Consider the following 24,506-nt stretch of genomic DNA (forward strand, 5'->3'; position numbering starts at 1 on the left):
TTAGAGCAAGGTATTAACAGATGGAAATTGATGAGGCTATGTGTGAAAAATTAATTTTAATTTTTTTTTTGTGATTTCTTATTTTTATTTATTTATTTTTAAATAAGGATATATTCGTACAACATGAAAAAATTAATATAAAATTTTAGAAAATAGGAAATTTTAACATAGTTATAAATGCATTGAAAAATTAATAATTAGTGATAAAAAAATGCACGATAAGCATGCTGCATGGTAATATAGAACGCAATTCATGAATCAACAAAATATCATGTTCTATTCAAGCTGAACTTTTAACTTTTAAACTTTAAAGTCATTATTCTCTACTCAAATGCAAAAAAAAATTATGTTTGGAACCAAGTACATTTCATCATTTCTCCAAAATAAATTCTAAAAATACTTGTGTTAGCCTGGTCATTTGTATCGAGGAAGCTTTGAACATTCAAACTTGGGACCTTTGGGTAAATTTCCAAAAGCTTCACAAAAACTTGTCTATACATGTAATTTTTCATATGGGCACATGCTCGTTCAAATGTGTGCATGTGCTTATATTTAAACATACGTATGGATATGTTGAGTAGGATGCAAAATGTAATGCAAGTATGCAACAGGGATTCCAAAAAATTTATAGATTTTTTTTTTGTTTCCTTAAATTTTTTAGCATGCAGTCTAAAAGTAAAAGTTCCATTGAAAATTTCAAAAGTTTGTTGAACAATTGAACCTTTGTTGAACTCAAATTCCAACTGAAAATTAAAATAATCGAAGTTCCAGCCTCATTTGATTGCATTTTTTTGGGTTAAGCACTCTTGATTGGAAAAATGTGTTTCTGCACTTTTCATTTCTGACGGTTTGTGCCTTGAAATATAATTGAAAGTTTGTTGGTTGTCAGTGGGTTGTGTGGCATCTAGGGGATGAAGTTCTTGAAATTAGGATATTTTCTAATCGAAAGCTATTATGAAGGGGTTGGGAGGTGTTTGTCTGAGTTACAAACTGGAATACGAGACTTCAACATTTTTCTGACATGATGTGTGGCATAAAAAGTCCCTCTGAAGCAGCAGTTTTCTGGGCTTTTGAAGTGGTAGATTTGTTTTGACGATTAGCTGTATGGAGGTGATGGATATTTGTTTTTGATAAACAAAGAAATATTATTGCGATAAAGGAGTAATTACGAGGAGGAGACAGGAAATCTTGCTAAAATAAGGTAGAAACAGAACCACGAAAAGAGAATGAGGAGTTTTAATGGGTATGTGGTCTCAATTTTCTAAAGAGAATCTTTTGATTATAGTGAAGGGTTTTTTGGGGCTGTTTAATTTTTTCTGTGGTATCTTGGTTCATACATGGTGATCACAAAGCAGCATAAGGGTCTGGAAAATGTGGTTGTTTTAGGCGGGCTTTCACTGAAATGCTATTTTGGAAGACAGGAGCAGCACCCAAAGTCGCCTTTTATTTGGGCTTCTTTAGTGGCTTGGGTTAGAATTATTATTATTATTTGATATGTCAGGTTAGTACTGTCTGCCAAATCAATACACAAGAGAAAAAAAGAAATCAAAACTAAAAAAATTCCACCTGCTTAGTAATGTCTGGTGTAAAATTCCTAAAGCTCTAAAGATAGAGAGTTTTCATAGTCATATGTGTAAATATCAGTACAGAAAGTTTTTTGCCTTCAAATGCTCTCCTATTACTTTTCCTCCGAATGATTTCAAGCAAGCAGAGGGACCCTTGTCCATATTTCCTGCAATGGGAATGACACTCTTTCCACCATATGAATGATGCAGCTTTAGGCATCATCCACATAATGTTGAATCTTGGGAGGTCATACTCCACAACTCGCTGGCGATGGTGCAACAACAAAGGCAGTGGTTATTGGTCTCATATGACAACTAATAAATATAGTACCGATTTATCAAAATAACCCCCTTTTTCATGCGAAAGATTCTCACTGGTTAAACTGGCTTCTAGGCTGCTTCCACAAAGGAAAAACTGCTTTCTTTTGTACTTTGGATTTGAAGGGATGTACTGAATCCTCCTTACTCTGATTTTGGTGTAAGAGTTCCTGACAGAAAATGTAGTTTTTTCTTTTTGGTCTTCAGTAGTAGCTCCACCTTAATACTTCTCAGTGCTGTAGGTTCCTTGCGGAGCGACAGTTTCCAGGGCTTACCATTATCTCCTTGAGATAGAATGTTAGCAGTCAGTTCATCCTTCTTTTGTGGAAGATTATACTAGGTTGAGAAAGCTTCTTTTAGTGCCGTATCACCACCCTACATGTGTGAACCTTAGCGATATCTTTTTCCTATGCACAATACCTTTCCAAAGCCCAATGCCATAACGAGTTCTCGCCTCTTCAGTGCACCAACCCCCAGCTGCTGGTCCAAATTCTCCATGGTTAAAGATTTTCACAGCCCTTGCTTCCCAGTAGCGCATTTCTCCAACCATTTTCTCAGAAAGGGGCCTTACGCTGGACAAACTTTTTGAAACAAGGTATTTGGTTTGTAGATAGATATTACTTTTGTAAAGTGCAGGTGAGTCGGTCATTTGCTTTGTATTGTCTGTGAATCAAACCCTTTGAAGTTGGTCAGTCTTAGTGAATAGGCTTATTTCTTGCTGATAGAACAGTTATGGTAGTTTTCATTAAATTTTGCAAGGGTGTTTGAAAAGGAAGAAATATTATATAATAATTGGGATCAGGGTGGGTTCTGTTGATGTGTCTATATCCCATTTACAGTTTGCAGATGGTACCATTATTTTCCTATATGAGGATTTTAGTAGTTTCTCTTGTGTGCTTACCATTTTTGCGAATAGTTGAGAAGATTTTTGGTCTGAGAATTAATTTTTATGAGGGTGGAATTGCGGGTATATAATACTTGGGATCAGGGTGGGTTCTGATGATGTGTCTATATCCCATTTACAGTTTGCAGATGGTACCATTATTTTCCTATATGAGGATTTTAGTAGTTTCTCTTGTGTGCTTACCATTTTGCGAATATTTGAGAAGATTTTTGGTCTGAGAATTAATTTCTATGAGGGTGGAATTGCGGGTATATAATACTGGGGACCAGGGTGGGTTCTGATGATGTGTCTATATCCCATTTACAGTTTGCAGATGGTACCATTATTTTCCTATATGGGGATTTTAGTAGTTTCTTTTGTGTGCTTACCATTTTGCGAATATTTGAGAAGATTTTTGGTCTGAGAATTAATTTCTATGAGGGTGGAATTTCGGGTATGGATGTTAATTCTAATGTTCTTTCCCGTAATGGTGACAGGTTGCAGTCTTCTAGATTGGCCTCTTACTTATTTAAGTGCCATCTCCCTTTGGGACATGTGGTCGGAGAGTTTTCTAGGAAGTTCAAAGAGGGATCCCTAGTAAATTTTTATGGGTTTGGGTTACTTTGTTTCAAGCTTATTTTTCTTCCTTCCCTTTGTATCAATATTGAGGATTCTGTGCCATGTATCCCATTATTTATAGATGGTGCTTGGTGTCTTTTCCTAGTCTAGTGTGGGCATTAAGAGGGATCACTTGGTGTGCTGGGAGATTGTTTGTAGATCTAAGAGCGTGAGGAGGGTTTAGTTTGGGCTATCTGGCGTCTAAAAGTATCTCCTCACTAGGGAAGTGCTTATGGTGATTCCCTTTAGAATTTGACCTGTGGCATAAGGAAACTTGTAATAAGTAGGGCCATAAACGAATGGGTGGGATTCTAGAACTGGGATGAATGTTAGCTGTGCAAGTTTCTCATATTCTTCCCTAAGTTGAGGTTTACAAAGTTGTTAATTGGGGAAAAGCTTGGTTTTGAGAAGGTTCCTAGGTTGGGAGTTCCTTCCCAATCTAGTTCTTCTTGTTTTTCTAGTTTTCCTCGTCTTGGTTGCTGATTCATGCAACTTGTGTCAATTCTAGACCAAATTGATTCGAACCTTACTAGCGAATCTCAAAACAACTGAATCATTGCCGAATCTATCGATTCACCTGGCAAATATGATGAATCGATTGGAATCTATCGACTCTCACGATTCTAGGAGCAGTCCTTTTCTTCACTTTCAGAGCTGTTGATCTCAGTGAGACCCGTCTCCTCCATCAATTTTCCATTCAACAATAACTGACCTTCCTTCTTCTCTGCCAGTTGATTACGGCGTATATCCTCTTTATTCAGACTGAGAGTACCTTCAAGCAGGTTTGGCCTAACATCTTCCTTCAAGATTACATTTCCTTGGAGATCATGCATGCCCATCTATGCTCGAAGAGAACCCCTAAGATCCTCTGAAGATTCCAATCCACTCGACGAATCGTTAGCCCTTTGGGATGCCAGTTTAGACAGTCTTTCAAACTCTGTCATTATCTCCCCATGCTTCCTCTTGATCCATCCATTCCTTCTCCCTCCCTTTATTTCAATAAATTCCAGAGCTATATCCCTTTCCTCCTTCCTCTCCTCCTCGCGCAACACATATTCTGCAACACTAAAGTCATTTCGATGACCCATAGCTTCACAGAACTTTCAATTTTCAAATTACCTCATGGGCGGGAAACTGGACATCCAAATCCCTAATTTTCAATTTCTAAGTTACAAGCTGAGATCCCTCCTCTGATCAGTCGAGCAGCTTCGAACAGTCCAGAAATGGTCAGATGTATCAACAGATCCAGCAGATGGATGAACAATCGAAGCTTCACGAATGAACATCGCCCATCTCCAAATCCACAAAACACTTTAAATCTGATAAACCGGCCTTCTATCCATCCAATAGCCTTTGGGAGGCCCAAAGAATTATCAAAATCAACAACAATCACAGCAGATTGTGCGACATTCGCAAGAAATCAGCTCCAAGAACTCCACCCACGGACATGCACCTTCTAGAGAGAAGGGAGAGATTCTCTCTCTAACATGACTTTTATCCTTAAAAATATATATTTGAGTCATCTCTAACTCATTCTTGAAATTCACTCTTGTAGCTTCCTCTTCTCTAGAAATCCCTTCCTCAATCTCTTTCTTGTCTAATACACTCTCTCATTCAACGTGCACATTTTTTATTTTTCACACTCTGGTGTCTCCAAACACCTCAAATCACTTTTTCAACACCTCTTTAGCACCCTTAAGCTTCTTCAGAAATCCAAAACTCGACACTCGACTTTTTTTTTTCAACAGGAATCTGACTACATTAAGTCAGCCCCCACTATGCATCTAGCATAACACGGCCCCAAGTCTTCTAAAAAAAACTAGAACCTATAGGTAGCTCTGTAAGGACCTTAAACTGAAGTAAACCGCCACTGCCACCTCCCTCTTACCTCCAGTAAGACAGATAAACAGCCTTGGTCTAAGTGAACGGGGGGTTAGAGAAACAGTATTGCGGAACCTCGTCTCCATTGGGGTTGTTAATGGAGAAGAGCAATATGAGCCTTTGTCCAGATGGCTGAAGATGGGGGAAGGGAAGCATTGAAGAATGTTGAGCTTACCGAGGTTTCGAAGGAGGATGATTGTCAGGAGGCCCACATCCACATGGCTGTTCACATTGGGGACCGGAATGGTACGAACATCAGCAATGCTGAGGTAAGGTTGGATGGAATGAAACATCTTTAGATTGATGAACAAACAACAAAATCAAAGGTTTACACTCATTAAAGTGTAAGGATAAAGGGATTGGTTTCATTGAGGTGATTTCCAGGGTTGTTGTGAGGCTCAATTAAATTCCTGAAAAAAGAAGTGAGGCCAAGTTTTATCAAGGTCTTAGATTTTGATTCTGACTAAAATTTTGAAGCTCCAAAATTATGGAAACTTTGATGGAAATTTTGAATTCAATATCAATTTCGATTTCTTTTTGAAGAAAACAACAGAAATTAGTAGGAAAAAGCATGGGATTCTTTTTTGAAAATTTAGAAATGGTTAATAGACATAATAATGTAAGTTTTAGAGTAATATTTTATAAATTAAATTCATCTATGGGAGTATGGGGTGCAATTTTGTTGATATAAATGTAATTGATAAATCATTCAAATACTATTTATTATACAAATAAAGATTATTTAGACATGATTGGTAAAATAAAATGTTGTTGCTAATATCTTAGTTTTATTTTTCATATAATTTCAGAAGCCTTTGTAATAATCTTTTGTTTCAATAAAAAAATAAGATAAATGGAGAAATTTCACTTTGCGTTATTGTCACATTTGAATTCCAAGGAAATTTCAACAAGTTTCACTAAAATTTCGAGATGTCAATAATTTTTAGATGATTCATTGAAATTTCAGCGGAAATTTTGTAAGACAGAAATTGACTACCATTTCAATTTTGAGGGTGCTGGAAAGCGAAAATTTTTGACCAAAATTTCAATAATTTTGTGGAAATTTAAGACTGATTTTTACATCAAGGACTCAAATGGGGCAAAAGTAGATCTAAAAAAGAAGGTTAGCAAGGAAACCCCTATTGAGAAAAAAAAATGGGGAGATGTGTCAGGCGAAGAGGGTGATTTGGATAGTGATTATGTTTTTGGTAGAGGGCTATTTGTAGATGATGTTCGCAAACTAGGAGGTTTGGATTAGATTATTCAAATTTTATGGGTGTGCCTTGCTTGCAGCTGCCATCTCCACAGGATGATTTCAAGTGTGATTTTGTTCAGGCAATGGTAAAGAATTGAAGTAAAAGACAAGATTGAGCAGAGTGAGATTGGCTTTTCTCCTTTTATTTCTCATTTTCAACATGCGGTGGATAAGAGGGGTATGTGGTTTGTAGATGTGGAGGGAAGGAAGTCCGCTTGGATGGTGGTAAAATCAAGGCTAGAAAGGGACAATGGGAACTGGCTAATTTGCAGTGCTCTATCAACTATGATGGGAAGGGTTTGAATTGAGGTTCTCTTAGATAGCATTTTTTGTTTGGGGGACGGATGGTTATGGTGTGGATTTTGTTTAGGGTCTGCCTGGCAGGTGGGTAGTTGTGGTTTGGGTTGTCTTTCCGTTGCTTTAATTTCTTTTTCGAGGATGTCTTGTCCTCTCTTGCTTGTAGCATATTTCTCTCTTAATATATCTTCTTTTGTTATCTTAAAGAGGAAACCACTATGAAGCTCTACCAAGGTTATCGCCCCTAGCGTTCTAAATCAGTGTACCTCCAGATACCCCTTAAGTAGATAGGATAACCCAATCTTTACCTCTATCAGGCCAGGTCTCCCTAATAAGACCCCTCTATACACACTGTAATTTTGTTTCCTGATGGAGCAATGCATCTGGAGGAAACCTTGACACTGATTACTGAATCAAACCTCTTCTTTTACGATCAACTAACCTTCTAACAATGCAGTGTTCCTAATTCTCTAACATTCCAGTGTGTAACCTCATATTTTAACAATCTTACCCCTTTTACACAAGTTCTCCTGTAAATTGTTTTCTACCTGTCTGACACATTCCTTCTGCCACTCTTTTTTGGATACATTCCTTTATTTGGGAATCTTTGATTCCCTCTAAAATCAAGGCTTTATGTGGATTGCATCCCTTGATATTATCAATACAAAATTACAAATGATCAAGGGACAAATAAAGTTGTCTCCTGATGTGCTTGCTTTGCTACCAGAGTGGCGAGACTGATTCGCATTTGTTTTTCTTTTGTTCCTTTTCATGAGACATTTGGAGCAAGCTGCTTGGTGTTTTGGGGGAACAGTGGGTTTGCTCTTCATCTTTGAGGAGTACACTTTTGGTAATAGGAAGGAGTGGAAGGCACTATGTAGAAGTACTTTTTTAACAGTGAGTTCTGTAGTATTTGGTTGGAGTGCAATGTTGGAATTTTCAATTTTTTTTTCTCCAGTTGTTCTTTTATGGTGTAGTATGGTGTTCTTGATGTCGTTCTGGACTTCAGCGAATGGCTTTTCTAGAGGAATTTCTTTGGATGACTAGCAGAGGGACTAGCATACTGCTCATTACTAGTTTCCTGATATTCGTTTTTTTCGGTTCCTTTTGTGCTCTTCCTTTGTGGGTGGAGGATGCCTCATTCTCTCCTTTGTATATTCTCTTACTTCTCTTTTTATGCTACAGTTCTTTGTTTATCTAAAAAACTGTGATAGGATGAAAGTTTGCATTACTGGGTGTGTGTTTCTAGTTTTCATATGAGGTGTTCAGTCCTCTAGTTGCGTGACTTCTTTTTGGTTGTTTATGGGCTGTATTTCCTTCTTGTTCTTGTGGGGTGAGGAAGTACTACAACTTTAGCTAAGTTGAGGAATATTTTAACCTGTTGTTCATACAATCAGCCTCCTTTTTGTGTTGCATTTATATTTATTTTTTTTATTTTGGGTTGAAAATATTTTTTTTTTTGTTTCCATTTCATATGCTTTTGTTTTGACTTGCTGTCGGCATGCAGGTGTAAATCATGTGGTCAGCGCTCATTCCATTGCCCTGGTCATTGTGGGCATATTGAGCTTGTGTCAACAGTCTACAATCCATTGCTCTTTGATACACTTTACAGTCTTCTACAGAAGACATGTTACTTTTGTGGTCATTTTAGGTCAGATGCAAAGCAGGTAGTTTCTTGGAAACAAGCCCTGGTGGTTTTATTAGGATTATTATTTTGCGGCACTCTTATGTCTGGCTTTCGGAATTTCATATTTTGGCGGCTTTCCCCCCTTAATTAACGTTTTTTTTTTTCAATATTCTATTGAGAATGAAGGTTGAGAAATGCGCTTCTCGATTGGAACTCATAATAAAGGGTGATATTGTTGGGGCAAAAAAGTTGGATTCAGTATCACAAGATGAATCCCCATGTCCAGAGGACAGTGATGGGAGTCATGCATCATGTTCTACAGTTCATTCGGGTGCCCAATACCATAGTCCTGAGCATTTTAAGCCGCAAGAATGGACGTCTCTTCAATTTTCTGAAGCAATGTCTGTTCTGAATAATTTTCTAAAGCCAAAACATAAAGAGTGTAAGAATTGCAAAGCCAGAAATCCTTCGATCAGTAAACCTACTTTTGGATGGTTTCACATGGTACTTTCTGTTGCTCTAAACTGGTTATGATCTGGATATTATGTCAGTTGATACGTGTTTCATAATGTTCTAGTTAATTTATCATGCTGTATGAATGGTGTTTAATGATATTGGTTCCATTCTTTTTGGCATGACTGCTTGAGTTCTCATCCTGTTTGTGTCGAAATTTAAAATTATTTATCTGAGAATCCAAAATTGCGACAGATATCTTAGTTGACTCTATTGACACAAGGTATTGTCAGAAACTCAAATGGTATAAAGACAGTTATAGAAGTTTAAAAATAGACTAACTGAATATAAATGGTCATTCAAATGTGATATACTAGTAATAAAAGGGGAAGATATGCGAGAGAGAAGAGAGAGCAGGAGAAACAAATTTTGGGGGTGGGGGGGCATGTTAACTTCTAGATTTCATATTCACCAAAACTCTTGTGTCACATAATTTCTTTGCACTAATTTATAGGAAAGACTAAAATACGAAAAAATTTTGAATAAATTGTAAAAGGACATATTTATTTGCAAGCCCCACATACATATAAGCCTAACTAATAAGCTAAATACATTTGGGTTTAGGACCCTATAATCTTTTTACCCTATTATTTGACTGCCTTGAAATTGGGCCAAAATGATCCATCCAATGGCCTGCATCACATCCTACATGAATTTTTTCCTGCCAAAAAGAACTCAACTCTGTCAATCTGGGGAAAGCACTGAAATGTCCGTCATTATGAAAGGAACTATTGCGCTTCACAAGAAAGGAACCAGCAGTGCTCTTCAGTATAATTACTGGAAGAGCTCGAGAGGGCATCAGCTCATGCCTCTTCTTGTTGATGGGGAAGGTATAGGGATTTTCATAACCATCATGCTTAACTCTCCCATGAAACAACCATGGATGCATTTAAAGAATGTGACGAATCTTGAGAGGAAGCATATCGCCTTGCAGAGTTTCGATAAGTGGCAATATTAAAGGTAAGCAATTATGGACCTTCAAGTTGGTGTCGTTCACCCAAGTAATCTTGTATGGATCAGCATGTGGTCCGACCTTCAAATACAGCTTTGCCATGGCTTTTTGTGACAAATCGCATGAGTTAGAAAAATGTCAGCTTTTCTCCAATTTTCATTTCCCTCAGTCTTCTGAGAAGAGAGGATGGATCAAAGCACTAAGCAAGCTCCCATGCTGCCATCTTCGGCTATGTCACTTGGAATTTTGTTGTAGCTTCAACAACTTTGGTGGCATCATCTTTTTTTTCTGCAGTTGTCATTACCTGGTTAGAACATCGTGCAGCTGAATGCCGAAAGTGCTGACATTTGGAGCACTTCATTACTAGTTGGACCTTAGAAGTTTCCTAGAGTGCTCCGGAGTCTTCCAAGGGGTAATATATGAACTCCTTTACCCAACTGCTCATCTGACTTCCCTTGCATAATTCCACTAGTAGTCATCTCAACTGCATAATTCTTCTTTTGCTAACAATTCAACATTAGTCACCTAGTTTCTTAATCTTTTTTTAACTGAAACTGGCTCTCACCCAGAGTTTACTATCTTAAGCACACTTACAATTAATCTCAGTGGATTTGCAACTTTCTCAAACTTGACTTCCATTTCTCATGAACTATCTTCAATCTAGAACATCTCACAATAGTAAGCTAATTATAGAGCAAAACCCACAAAATGCAGAAATATAGCCTTGTTCTTGATGTTGGCAGTGTCAAATGACTCCTTAAAATGTCTTCCAAATAGGATCAGTCAGAATTTTTCTGAACAGATTAAAAGTCAGGGTAAGAAAACTGAAATGTAACGGCTGAAATTAGCTTCTCTTAGTTGTGGAAGTATCAGCAGAGGAATCACTTGTGTGTTGCCAGTGCACAGGGCGCATGAGCCACCAGTGAGGTTCCTCCAGGAATGATCTTCTGGTGGCTGGCAGATCAGGAATGATGAGCCTGTTTGTAATGGCAGCATGTTAAAATCTCTCTAGCAAAGGTGGGAAGATGAAGGGGTGGCCTGTTGGGAAAATTTCGTTTGGAACACGTGACTATGCATGGTCCGAGGGTGATAAAATTTTGGGCAGATGACCTGTTGAGGGGCCTTCAGTGTCTGGGCAGTGGGGAGGTGTTGCAGGATGACTTCAAAAAAAGGGTGTTTGAAACATCTGTAGCAGCAGTGAACAGTTGCATGTTATCCCCCCCGCTAAAATTCTAAATTTGCAAATTGTAACAGAAGACTCGTGGGTGGAGTGGAGATGCAAAACTGTTGTAGAGAGAGATAGATGAGTGAAGAGGATCAAAGATGGACGGGAGAAGCTGGTTCAAGGTGTTCTGTAGAAGTTTTGTGGGTGTAGAGAGACTGAACACTGGGAACTAATGGAGAAGAGAGGAAGAAAGAGAATGATTGAACAGGAAAAAATTGGGGACTAGAAATGGAAGAATGGAGATTGTGATTGAGCTGTTATGGAAAATGACGTAGCATCTAAGAGGGAAGAAAGGTGAGAGGGGAGAGAGGAGGTGAAGATGGGGTTGGGAGGTGGATGGGTTAAAAGACATGTTAACTTTCAGATTTTAAACCCACCAAAACTACTTTTTTTTTTCTTTACATGATTTATACACATCAATTTGTTGGAAAATAGAAGAGAATTGCAAATAAACCATAGGCCCTAATGATACATTTATTACAAACTGACCGCACAAACGATAACCTTTGGTCCTATTCATTGAAATTTTCCTTCAATTTGAGTCAAAATATTCCATCCAATAACTCACTTCCCATCCTGCGTCAGTATGCTAATAAAATAATCACAGTTAAGTTGCCCTGGGGCATATTGGAAATGAGTTTGGGGTCCTTTGTTTATCGAGTTCTAAATTTGTTAAGCTCAAGACCCTTGAAAACATTTTGATTTGCTTGCCTGGGCTGTTCTCCTGTTCTGCTGCCCTGCTTCATGGTCACTTCGTGAGTGTATTTTTATTTTGTTTTACTCTGTTTCACATTCACATGACATGTTCTTTTTCTTTTTCATTTTTTTAGCATGCAACTGTGCATACATCAGTTGCAATGATGCCTAGGAGGGTTTTCCCAGGGGTGGACTGCAAATTTAAGAGTGGGGTGGCCAAACTGGGCTAACACTTATTCAAGAATTTGGGAATAATTGAGGGGCCAATTATAAACTTTCCCCAAGTTGTAATAAATTATATGGAATAGTGTTTTGATTTGGGGGGGTTCCATATATGGCAGTGAACTAAAAGAATGGAGTCATAATTTTTTACAAGTGTAAGGTCAGAATACTATTGTTTTGCTTGTTAGCTTTTAGCATTTTATAGATGACAGGGTCATGGTAGTCCATGCTTCTATTTGACCTACAGTGGATTCCTGTTTCTGTAATTTTCTTGACACATAAAAGCTTTCAAATTTCATAACATTTTTCCTTTCTTTTTGTTGGATTGATGCTTCTAGAATGGTATGTTGGGTGCCAACACTAGAGGAAATATTGTCAGGGAGTGCAAGCTGGAAGGTCCATTTACCGATGGTGTTGAAGAGAAACTTTCATCTGACACAGACAATGTCGATGATACATTTCCAAAAGGGGAGGCTATTGACACAATTGAAACACATTCATCTACCGCAGCCAAGAGGCGTGAAAGGCAAGCACCTGTTGAATTCTTTAAGCAGCAGAATTTCTTCTCAGGGTCACTCTTACCATCACATGTATGCTCTTGGATGCATTTGGTTTATGACTTCTATGATTGACCTTGTATATTCTGTCTATTCTTGTTTTATTTGAACTGGTTAATTTTTTAGTAATTGCGATTGTCAGTTTATAATATTTTTGTTTTGGTCCAGGTTAGAGTTCTTATGAAGAAGTTGTGGGAGAACGAGGCTATGCTCTGTTCCTTTATAAGTGATCTTCAGCAAGCACGGTATGGTACATACGCAAGGAAAGAGGGTTATTCCATGTTCTTTTTGGACACACTTCTTGTGCCTCCGATCAAATTCAGGCCCCCATCCAAGGGAGGTGATTCTGTGAGTATTCTTTAAGCACAAATAGACCTCATAAATGAGCATTGGAACTAGATAAATGAACCTTGTAAATAATATACTTGGATTCAGAAAATGATACAGCTTGACTTGATCATAATAATGACACGGAGCAGCTAACATGACAAAGATTGGGCTAACTTCTAGAAAATACTAATTGGTGTTTCACTGGTAAGAAGTTCATCTCTGTTTGGGTGGCAAAGTTTTGCAATGCACCCTCATAAGCATCTACTTTTTGAAATTCATCTTCAGTTACCCACAGACTTTCAGTATTCAGTTCTCCTTCTCACTAGACTAGAGAGCGATAATAATACCTTCCTCGAGTCCTGACATTTCTACTGTCAATTACTTGCTAAACCTGCTTCATTGAAGAAGTACACACCATTTCTTGCCTCTTCAAATTGCCTAAATATTGGATCAACTACAGGTGTAAATATTAGCAACATTGAAGACTGTTGAGATTACAAGCCTGTTAGGAGCCTCCACCTTTAAGCATTTGTACTGAAGTTGCACAAAATTTCTGCATGGTCTAATCTTCTTAGCCTTTGGCTTGTGATAGAACCGGTCAGAAGTTCCTTTTTTTGATACTTCTTGTGCCTTCAATGATGATGAGTAGCTTCTTTATAATGTTGTTCCATCTCTTTCATTTTTTGACTAATTCCTTTAGATTTATAGCATATGCAACAGCACCATTACTCATATGGGACTGATTAGATACACCAACCAAGTCCAGGATCTGATTTGGGCTTTGACCATGCACTATTTAGAAAAGATTCTCCCTGTTTATCTGTTCATAGTGCTTTTGCAAACAAATTCAGCTTGTTGTAAGTCCCACTCCTGAATGTTTTCAGGGCAACACGCCTCAACAGATTGGCAAAACTTTGGTTCACGATTTCCATCCGTCCATAAGTGTGGGGATGTTAGGCAGTGCTGTACTGCAGCTTAGTTCCGAGTAACCTCTGAAGAGATATCCAAAAGTGATAGAGAAATTTTTTGGATCTTTTTATGGTGTTATTACCTTGGGCAAGCCATATGTCAAAGCCTCTTGGAAAGATTGATATGGTACATGAGTAACATCAAATGTCTTTTTGCGTGGTATGAATGACCCAGTTTTGCGACGCCATGAATATAGAATCAATATTTTTTGCTGTTTTTGGAAATCCAATGACTAAATCAATAGTTAAATGAACCCATGAAGCATTAGGCTTGGGTAAAGGGTGCGAGAGGCCAATATTTTGCTGCTGGCTTTTGGCAATATGACATGTTCAGCACCTTTTCACATACTTGTAAACATCTCAATGTAAAGCAGGGCAAAAATACTGTACAGAATCTTATGACCAGCACTTGAGAGGAATGCGATTGCAAAGCATTGCCCTCCAATCTTTTTGAAGATCAGACTCACACCCCACGCCCCACCCCTACAAAAAAAAAATCCAAAAGACTGGAGATGTATCATATGTGCCATCATCTCAAATTTTTCAGGATGATGGAATGGATATTCCCTACCTGTGAAGAGGAACTAGCCAGATTCTCTTTCTCCAACTGCGAAAGAGCTGTTATAGGGTTCCACAGCTTTATGCTACCATTATTTGGTTTTTGAGCCTGTACTCTATGGTATTTTGACCAGAAACATCTTCCAAAGCCTGAGATGTATATTGGGACTGCTTCAGTGAAAGTAATTTGATTGATACCATGGGCTGCCCATCAAAATTTTTTGGATCTAGTCCATTAGTACCCAAAATATAACCCCAGTGCAAAGTAATGTTAGTAACCCTGGCCTAATCCACTCCAAGCCCACTCTGTTAGTCTTGGACCCCAGGCTCTAGCCCTTTCCAGGTCACAAATCCTAGCTATGGTGAGGTTCTCCAGATTAGAAGCCTCCACCACATCCTCCATAGATTGCACCACACCTGCACAGGTGCCGCAGCATCACCCACCCTTCTGGAAGACAACGAGCCTCCCACCAAAGCATGCTTTCAAATTTATTGATCATTAGGTTGTAAAGATTTATTCCTGACCTCACTCTGGAGGTTGGCAACCGTCTTTGTATCTACCACTGACTTAAAGCTGTGACACATCTACACTAGCTCTTCCCTTTCAAATCCCCTAGAATGAAGATAGGGTACTTCTTGCTATTTGAGCGGACTCCCGATTCTGACCACTTTGTGGTTCGTTTTTTCCCAGTATGAAGTTCTTCCAAATTAAAACACATTGGTCAAATTGCACCGCCATCTTGTAGCTGATACAATGTTGCTGATCCATGGACTCGTAAGTCAGGATCTTTCGTCCAAGTGAAAAACAAGCTCCTGCAAGCTTTTTCAGATGCTGATTTAAAGTGTTCCTTTCGATGTGCACAGACTTGGGTAGATTCCCACCCATACCTACCTTCAATCAGATCCAATGAAAAGGAACATGTGCAAGAGCGAGAGCGAGAGAGAGAGAGAGAGACATGGATACTGGTTCACTGGCAAAATTGTTGGTGGCACGAACTTCTTGATCTTCTGGATTCCATAATCCTCATCTTTATGTGGAACAAAAATATATATATATATATATATATATATATATATATATAGAGCTACATGGTAGCCCTTGGGCATTAAATGCGCCTAGTAAAGCGACTATTATTGACGACTATTGTTTTTGACTTCTCAAGTCTCAAAAAGACAAGAATTGAACTCTGTAAATAATAAACTTGGACTAAGGAAATAACACAGCTTGACTTGACCATAATGATGACACAGATAACAATAATTTGATAAAATGTTATAAAACTAACAAGGCATATAGTGCACTAACTTCTAGGAAATATTAACTGAGGCAGCACTGCATCAATAAATTCATGTGTGTATGTGTGGTTAATATATCTATGCATATATGTGTGTTCGTTGGCGGCACGAACTTCTTGATCTTCTGGATTCCATAATCCTCTTCTTTATGTGGAACACAAATATATGTGTATATACTTGGGCATTAAATGCGCCTAGTAAAGTGACTATTATTGACGACTATTGCTTTTGACTTCTCAATTCTCAAAAAGACAAGAATTGAACTCTGTAAATAATAAACTTGGACTAAGGAAATGACACAGCTTGACTTGACCATAATGATGACGCAGATAACAATAATTTGATAAAATGTTATAAAACTAACAAGGCATAGAGTGCACTAACTTCTAGGAAATATTAACTGAGGCAGCACTGCATCAATAAATGCATGTGTATGTGTGGTTAATATATCTATGCATATATGTACAGCAGGTTTAAAATCTCTTTTGCTTCCACTTTATGACTAGCTTTGATTCCTGAGTGCTTTTTTCCTACATCTTAACAAGTCTGAATGGTGACTTGATTTAACATGATGGAACTTCATGCAGAGAACCATTTAGTTAAAAACTGGGCTATGAGTTTTCGTGAAAAGTACGTAGGGTCATTAAAGATGGCAAGTGGTGCACAAATTTACTTAGTATAAGAAAAACATGAACAACAACCAAATGAGAAGGGGCCAAACCCCTCAGGACTGTTTAATTCCAAAAAGGACTCCTGCAGTGATTCTGCATTTGTTATTGAAATATGGCTCCAACCATACGAATAATTCTACAAGAGGAGCTTGGTTTATGCTTGGGGATTTCTACATCTCCGAAGTTAGCCTATTTTCATTTGTTCCAAACACTTCAAGGTAAATGCTCAGTAGCAGCCCTCCATTTTGTCTGCTAATTCTTCCTTGGGCAAACCTCAAGCCCAACTATTAAGCATCTGCCAAAAACCTAGCTTGACATCAGCAACTGAGCCCTAAACAGAACAATCAAGACTAAGTGTAAAATTGAAACATTCTGTATATAAATAAAATGATGTATGCTTTTTCCTCATCTGTATTTCCTTTTTCATGGATCTGGATTACTTTCCCTATCTTGCTTAATTAGCATCATATTCCAACTGTATCTCTTTTATATAGAAATAAAAATTCACGAGGATTATTAGGATAGATAATGTACAAAGGTGGTGAGAAATCCTGGATGTTTGTGACACTCTACAGGGTGGTTGATGTTTTGTACCATGGGTTGGCATGCCCTTGATGGCTTAAAATAATAATATGTTTTATTTTTGTTAATAAAAAAAAGAGAAACACAAAATTAAGATAATAGATCCAATTGGTCATGCTGGATATGAGAAAAAACCATACTGCCAAGAAACTTTGTAGAGAATCCGTAAGGAAGTGACAAATCTATAGATGAAGCAGTATTTTAAAAAAGCTGACATTTCTGTCCTCCCAGAATACCCTACACCAGCAGGCAGAAAAACCTTGCATTCTTTTGTGTCCCATAGCTTGTAAAATTGATCAACGAGAAAGCTGCCAAAGAATGAGGACAAACTCAACACTTTCCTAACGAACTAAAAAGTTTTTTGAAGAAATAAATGTGCAAGATCCTCACTACTAACATAACACAACACACACATCAAGAGAGAGCCATATTTGTTTTAGAAATCTGCACCAGATTGCTGGTGTTAAGTTTGTTAAGAATGGTAATTCACCCAAAGGCTTTTATTTTCAGAAGAATTTTAGCTTTTCACACGGGATTAGCAAAAGGAAATGGATGAAAATACTGATTTAGATTAGAATAAAAAGATTTCAAGAAAATTCTCCATAATTATCCTAACATCAAACTTCAACATTGGCAAATTGAGAATATTGAAAAGAATCCAGAATCCAGGAAACCTAGGAGAGATGAAAGCTAACAATCATGTCCTTAAACAAATCTATAGATGAAGCAGTATTTTAAAAAATCTGACATTTCTGTCCTCCCAGAATACCCTACACCAGCAGGCAGAAAAACCTTGCATTCTTTTGTGTCCCATAGCCTGTAAAATTGATCAACAAGAAAGCTGCCATAGAATGAGGGCAAACTCAACACTCTCCTAACAAAGTAAAAAGTTTTTTGAAGAAATAAATGTGCAAAATCCTCACTACTAACATAACACAACACACACATCAAGAGAGAGCCATATTTGTTTAAGAAATCTGCACCAGATTGCTAGTGTTAAGTTTGTTAAGAATGGTTATCTACCCAAAGGCTTTTACCTTAAGAAGAATTTTAGCTTTCCACACATGATTAGCAAAAGGAATTGAATGAAAATACTGATTTAGATTCGAATAAAAAATTTCAAGAAAATTCTCCAGAATTATCCTAACATTAAACTCCAACATTCGCAAATTGAGAATATTGAAAAGAATCCAGAATCCAGGAAACCTAGGAGAGATGAAAGCTTCTGCTATCACTAGCATTTAGATTCCTGCAAAACTGAAAATCCCAAGAAAGGACAATGCCATCAATATGTGGAAAGGAGAAAGAGGCACATGATGACCAAAAGACCAAAGGGAGAAGGCAACTGAAAAGCTTAGCTCCCCAAGCTAGTGATCCTTCCAAAACCATGTATTTTTTTCGAGCCAAATTAGGTGTTCACCAATCTTGTTGATCTGCTTTGATCGGTTTGTTGTCACTGGAATGGAGAAATTGCTTTTAGGCTTGTTATTGTTTTTCATCTAGCATATTTTGCCCTCCCCTTCCTTCGAGGCTCGTGTGTGGGGTAAAAAGCTTAACATTGAATGGTTGTCTTGTTTAAGAGTTTAGTCATTAATTCAACTTTTTTTTTTTTTAAATCTCTACGCATTCTGGATGTTGCTAGCTTATCAAAATCTCACTGTCATTACTCTATCTTATATTTTGCAATTGCTTCTATGTTTTGGATAGTGGGTATAACACTTGCCTTTTAGACCTGTGATGATAAGTACCTATCTAACCTCTTGTGAGCATAAATGATCTCATCTTGCAATTTCCCCAGAGCGCAGTCAGCCTAAAGGGGTTATCAGGTATGGAGGAGATAGTCTAATAATGTTTTAGTGTTTGTACAATTGTTGGAATGCTATAACTGACAAGACCAAATCTGTAGGAAGCATTGGAGTATAGGTGCTTCTAGCTAGAGTGAAATGATTTTACTAACATTTTATCTATTGGATCATGGCTTTTAGCATGCTGAATACCGTTACTGCATTCTGCACTGACTTTGTTCCTGGTAGAAAAAGTGAGAGAAGAATGTACGAGGAGGATAAGGTCTCCTGAGAAGAGACGAAAAAAATACAAAAAAGAAAAGAGAAGAAAGATGGAACAAAATAATCAAGCTGACAAGCTATCAAATCTTACTAAAAATTGGGGAAACAAAAACCAATAAAACATCTAAAAGTAAAATCCTACAGAGATGGAAAGAAGTCAATCCTGTCCCAACCATAGGCAAAGGGCTGTCATGAAAAATGTGAGCATTCTCCTCTAACCAACCCATGAAACTGCCGAAACAGCATACTGCCATAGCCTTCTTGCACCCTTAAACTTATGGAATCTCTGTAAAAATAATCAATAAGAAGGCCTCCGAGGAAGTTGGGCACACTCAGCACTCACCAAATAAACCAAAATCCTCTTAAGTCACGAAGTAATGAAGAAACAAGTGAGCATGAGCATTAGAAACAAGATGGGCAATTCTTGTAATGGGGTTAGCAAAGGAAAGGTGGTAATGAAATGGGGGGATTTATTGCATAATGAAAGTGGCAATCTTAGTGAGTTCGATTGTGGTGGTGGTGGGGGGGGGGGTTATTATTGGATGAGATTAGGGAACAATATGGATTTGTTTTTGATTCCAGTGATGTTTTAGGGTATTTAGCATATGTACATCCATCCCCATTGGAAGGATTGAAGGGGGTTTCTATCTTTGGAAAATATGGTTTGGTTAATGATGTGCAGTGCAAGGACGGGTGAAGGAGGTTTCAAGGAAGGATTTAGAAGTTCAAGATCTTATGGATAAATTGGATTTGAAGTTTTTGTGATCCTCAAGGAAATGAGGTGCATTTTGATAGGGGCAAAATCAGAGCTGAAAAGGGTCAGTGGGAGTTAGCTAACTTGAAATGTTTGGTGAATTATGATGGAAAAGGATTGAAGAGGGCATTCATTGGTTAGTTTTTTGTTTTATTTTTATTTTTTATTATTTTTGATTGTCTTTGGGCTAGAGGCATGGAAACAGTCTCTTGCAAAAATGCAAGGTAAGATTGCGTACTATAGACCCATTGTGGTCTGCCCCTTCCCTGGATCCCGCATACGCGGGAGCTTTGTGCACCGTGCTGCCCTTTTTTTTTTTTTGGGTAACTTCTTGTCCCCTTCCATTGTAACTTCTCTCTCTATCTAATATGCCTTCTCTTATTATGAAGGGAAAAAAAAAACACATCATACACGCTCTGTCTCTACTCTCTAGGAGTCAAAGCGATTTAATTTTTAATCTACACCAGATTGTTTGTGTTAACTCTATAAAGAATGAAGATCCACACAAAAGCCCAGAGGGTAACTTATCTATCCATAAGCAATGAGCTTCGGAAAAAGCTGGAAAACTGACTAGAACAAAGAGGTTCTACTAATTTTTTATCTACTGGGTCACGGCTCTTCCATTGAAGATTTTCTAGTGGAGTGTAGCATTTACATTTTTCTTGTTTATTTTAGGTGATGGAGCATCCTCAAACTGTTCTACTGGGGAAGGTGCTGCAATCCAACTTATCTTTGGCAAATGCTCATATTAAGAACCTAGGACACCCAGCAGTTATTAAACAGTGGAGGGATCTTCAGCAATCCATAAATGTGCTTTTTGATAGCAAGACTGCAGGTGAGTATACTCTGCTCTTGTTTGCATGCCATTTTTGTCTCTTTATTTTGGTTCAGTTTTTGCATGTAATGCTGTCTCTTTTTATTATTATTATTATTATTATTATTGTTTTTTTATTTTTTGATAAGTAAAGGAAACTTTGTTGAGAAGGCATGAAGGGGATGCCAACTCGTGGTACAGTAAATCAAGCACCCTGAAGGGTGTCACACAAATTAAAGATTACATCATAGTCATTAACAACAGTCCCATTATGTCAGCTATTGACTGCAGTAAACCAGTGTTTTTTGGTGTTTTGGATTGCTGAGGTTGAATAATTTTTGACACATGCATATTTTTCTCTTTCCAAATGCACCAAAGAATTGCAAGGGGAATGAGGGACATAGCCTCTCTTCTCCTTTGTTGCCCAAATCCCTTTCTAGGCCCAGAGTTCCCCTCCCACTTTGTTAATGATAACCCACTGTTGTCTGATTAGAGACGATGCCATATTCGAGAGATTCCTTGTCCAATTGGAATGAAGGAGGATGTGTTCTACAGATTTTGTGTCAGCTGTGCAAAGAGGACATCTGTTGGTGACTGAAACTCCTTCTTTGCAAATTATCCATTGTCAAAATCTTACCATGGGTTGCTTCCCATACAAGGAAGGAAACTTTTTTTGGGGGGCTGCTGTCTTTCAAATCTGAGTCCAAGGGTAATTAAAGTTTTTTGACTCCAAAGGAAAGAGCTTTCTGTAGAAGGATCAAACGGTGAAGGCCCCATTCTCATTTAAGGTCCAAATAGGAGGAGCAACAGGGTTTCTCCTTGTTCTGCGTTATGCGAAACAACGAGGGTGAGAGGAGGCCTCTTCTTTAGCTGCAGGAGTCTTCCTACTTCCTAGGCTCGAAGGAACCAAGCGAGCTCCTCCAAACGTAGAAAGATGGAAGTGCGACTGCCATTAATATGCTCTGTGAGTTTCAGGATGTCAGTTTCTTGCCCTTGGATGGCCAAGTCGAAGGTCTTCCTCATGAGCCATACCCAGAGCTTTGTGCCTGCCATGGAAGAAGGCAAAAGGGTGAGGGTGAGGGTGAGGAAGGGTATTGCAGAGGGTTTAGGGTTTTTGGTGAAGAGAGAAGGAGAAGGCATGGGAGAGAAGGGGGGATAGAAGAAGTACAGGGATCTTTTGGTTTAAGGATGCCTCCATTGTTGCAAAAGGGAAGAGCCCATCGTTGTGAACTGGGTAGGAGTGGTCGGCAAGGGGGGAACGGCATAGTGGAGTATTGTGAATGAGATATTAAAGTGCTATTCTTCCTTTTTTATTGTTTTTGTTGTTGTTTTGATATAAAAATAAGATTTTTAAACCAAGCAAGAGACAGATACAATAGCAGAGGACCAGAAGTCCTCGCACAAGAACACAAGGAAAAAGCAAAAATTACATTGAGATAATGAAACCAGCCCATATCAGATGAGATCCTGAGAGCAAAAGCCATTAAAAACAGCCCGCACTATAAGCCTAAAGTGAAGCCAAAAATACACCCTGTCCCAGAAAAGTCCCAATGATGATCTCTTCCCAGGAAAAAAATTCTGGCAAAATGCTCGAGCCAAAATCCCCCATTGCAGAGCTAATGTGGCACACCTCCGCAGCATCTTAAAATCCTTACCTCTTCCAAAACACATAAAGCAATAAGCAAGAACTTTTGCACTGACATTGGTTACTGATTCTTCATCAAGAATTCAAAAAAGTCCCAATCAAAAGAACAGTGATGAAACAATGACACACCTTCAGAGCTTTTCCCACATACAAAACACACATGTGGAGTCGATGTTTTAGAAGTCCTCTCTCTGCAGAAGATTGTTGGTGTAAACTCTATTAAGTGCCACCAGCCAAACAAACACCTATATCTCAGAAGGAACTTTAGGCTGCTATATACCTCGTCAGAGAGGAATAAAACACATTAGCCTTAATAAGCGAGAAAGGAAGGATCTTCAATAAAAATCTCCTGAAGAATCCAAGGGCCACCAGATCTACCATCACTTCTTCTGGTGATGTGGCAACCCTCCAGCACTGTAAGCAAAGAAGACTAAAATTAGAGTTCCAAGACAAGGAATCCCTCTCCAAAATGATAGTGAGGAAATCACATCATTGTGACGAGAAGAAAGACAATGTAAACGAGCATACCCTCTTGCATCCAAGCATCTTTCCAAAACCTAATATGATTACCTCTACCCAATTGAAACTTGCAAAGTAAACTTCCAAGGACTCTTGAGAACTTCTAAAGCCAAACTAGCATCCCGACCATTTTCTTGAATGCCAGATTTACTCTTTATTACTTTGTGCCAAAGGGAATTTGTCGTTGTGGTAAACCACCTTAATCATTACCCAAAATGGCAGTGTTTTTAGATACCAGAAAGCCAGACTCAGACCCCCCATCTTCCTTCAACCTACACACCATCTCTCAATTGATCTCCTCCCCCCTACACCTGACCACATGAAATCCTTTGCAAATTATAACCTTCGCAAGATTTTTTGCCACCGCTCTAGCAATCCTAAAAAGAGATAAAAAATCCATAGGAATGTAGAAAGTATGGCCTGCATGAGAGTAATTCTACCACCTAAAGTGAACGATGCTCCTTTCCAACCATCCAGGCACTTCGCAAACTTGGTCACCACCAGATCCCAAGGGGGAAAAGTGCATGGTTTTCCTCCCAAGGGACCATCAATTATGTCAATGATCACTCTAAATGGCACATGTAGCTAGGGAAGTCAGCTGCAAAATCCTTTCAGAGCTGAGTTTAACCAGCCTAACACCACTCTTTTCCAAATTAATTTTAATTCAGCCAGACGCAGCTACTTCAGCTCTACCCACCTTGATCCCAACAATCCCCCCCTCCCCCCAAAAAGAGGAAAAAAGCTCCAACACACACACACACACACACCAAAAAGAAAAAACAAACTGCCTTGTCTATCAATCTACTGAAGACATCCACTGTTCCACCATAAGAATAAATAAGAACAGGGAATGAGGATTCCCTTGCCTAACCTCCCCTGAAGGTCTGACCACTCTCTAGTCTGCGGAAATAATCACAGAAATGCATTATATAAATAATCCAAAAGGCAATTTCTCCACCTAATTTCTCATAGGCACCTTGTCCTAGAACTCTCAATTCTATAATCAGCCTTCTAAAAATGTAATTTGAGCACCATGCCCCCCCTTTTTTTTTTTCTATAACAAACATCCTCGACCACCTAATTTACTACTAAAATAGCATTCACAATCTGCCGCCCTGCAGCAAAAGCACTTCGTGTTAAAGAAATAGTATCATTGAGGTAGGAACTCAACAGATTAAGAAGAACCTTAGTAGTTAGCAATGATCTTGTACACACTAGAAGCTATGTTACTAGACTGAAGCTCTGACACCTTGATGGACCTAATTTTCTTTTCCTTTTTTTTGGGTAGTAAAAGAAACGCTTCTTAGAAATACAAAAATTATTATAAACAAATCTAAAATTTATTGAACAAAAATTATTATGAACTCGCCAAAATACATTAATCATTTAGAGAAAACTAAAAAGATATGCCTCGTAAAAGGAAAAGAATAATCAACGTAATTGGAACTTTATGTCATGTATAAAATTGTGAAAAATTTGTGCAGATTATAAAGGTTAATTCTGTATTTCCTAACCTAGAACCAGGATTCTTAATCTAAGTGGAGGTGGCAGGCCTTCTATATATGTGTGTGTGTGCGTGTGGTGCGTGTTGAAGTAGCTTGTATCTCACTGATTTTATCTTTGACACTTGGAGGAACGGAAGACCATTTTTGTTAGATTCTGTTTTGGGATCTCTTTTGTCATGTTGAAGAGCT

The 24,506-nt window shown here is 38.2% G+C and overlaps 1 protein-coding gene across 2 annotated transcripts in view; it reads left to right on the plus strand.

Annotated features, from left to right (window-relative positions):
• LOC131167644 (DNA-directed RNA polymerase I subunit 1) overlaps positions 1-24,506 on the plus strand; it is a 63,051-nt gene that overhangs the window by 877 nt on the left and 37,668 nt on the right. For both annotated transcript variants that reach the window (XM_058126442.1, XM_058126443.1), the window contains exons 3-7: positions 8,325-8,484; positions 8,631-8,948; positions 12,391-12,642; positions 12,778-12,957; positions 20,510-20,669. In XM_058126442.1, the coding sequence (XP_057982425.1) occupies positions 8,325-8,484; positions 8,631-8,948; positions 12,391-12,642; positions 12,778-12,957; positions 20,510-20,669 (1,070 nt within the window). The remainder of the gene's footprint in view (positions 1-8,324; positions 8,485-8,630; positions 8,949-12,390; positions 12,643-12,777; positions 12,958-20,509; positions 20,670-24,506) is intronic.

The sequence above is a fragment of the Malania oleifera genome, chromosome 11, assembly GCF_029873635.1.
Source record: "Malania oleifera isolate guangnan ecotype guangnan chromosome 11, ASM2987363v1, whole genome shotgun sequence".
Classification (NCBI taxonomy): domain Eukaryota; kingdom Viridiplantae; phylum Streptophyta; class Magnoliopsida; order Santalales; family Ximeniaceae; genus Malania; species Malania oleifera.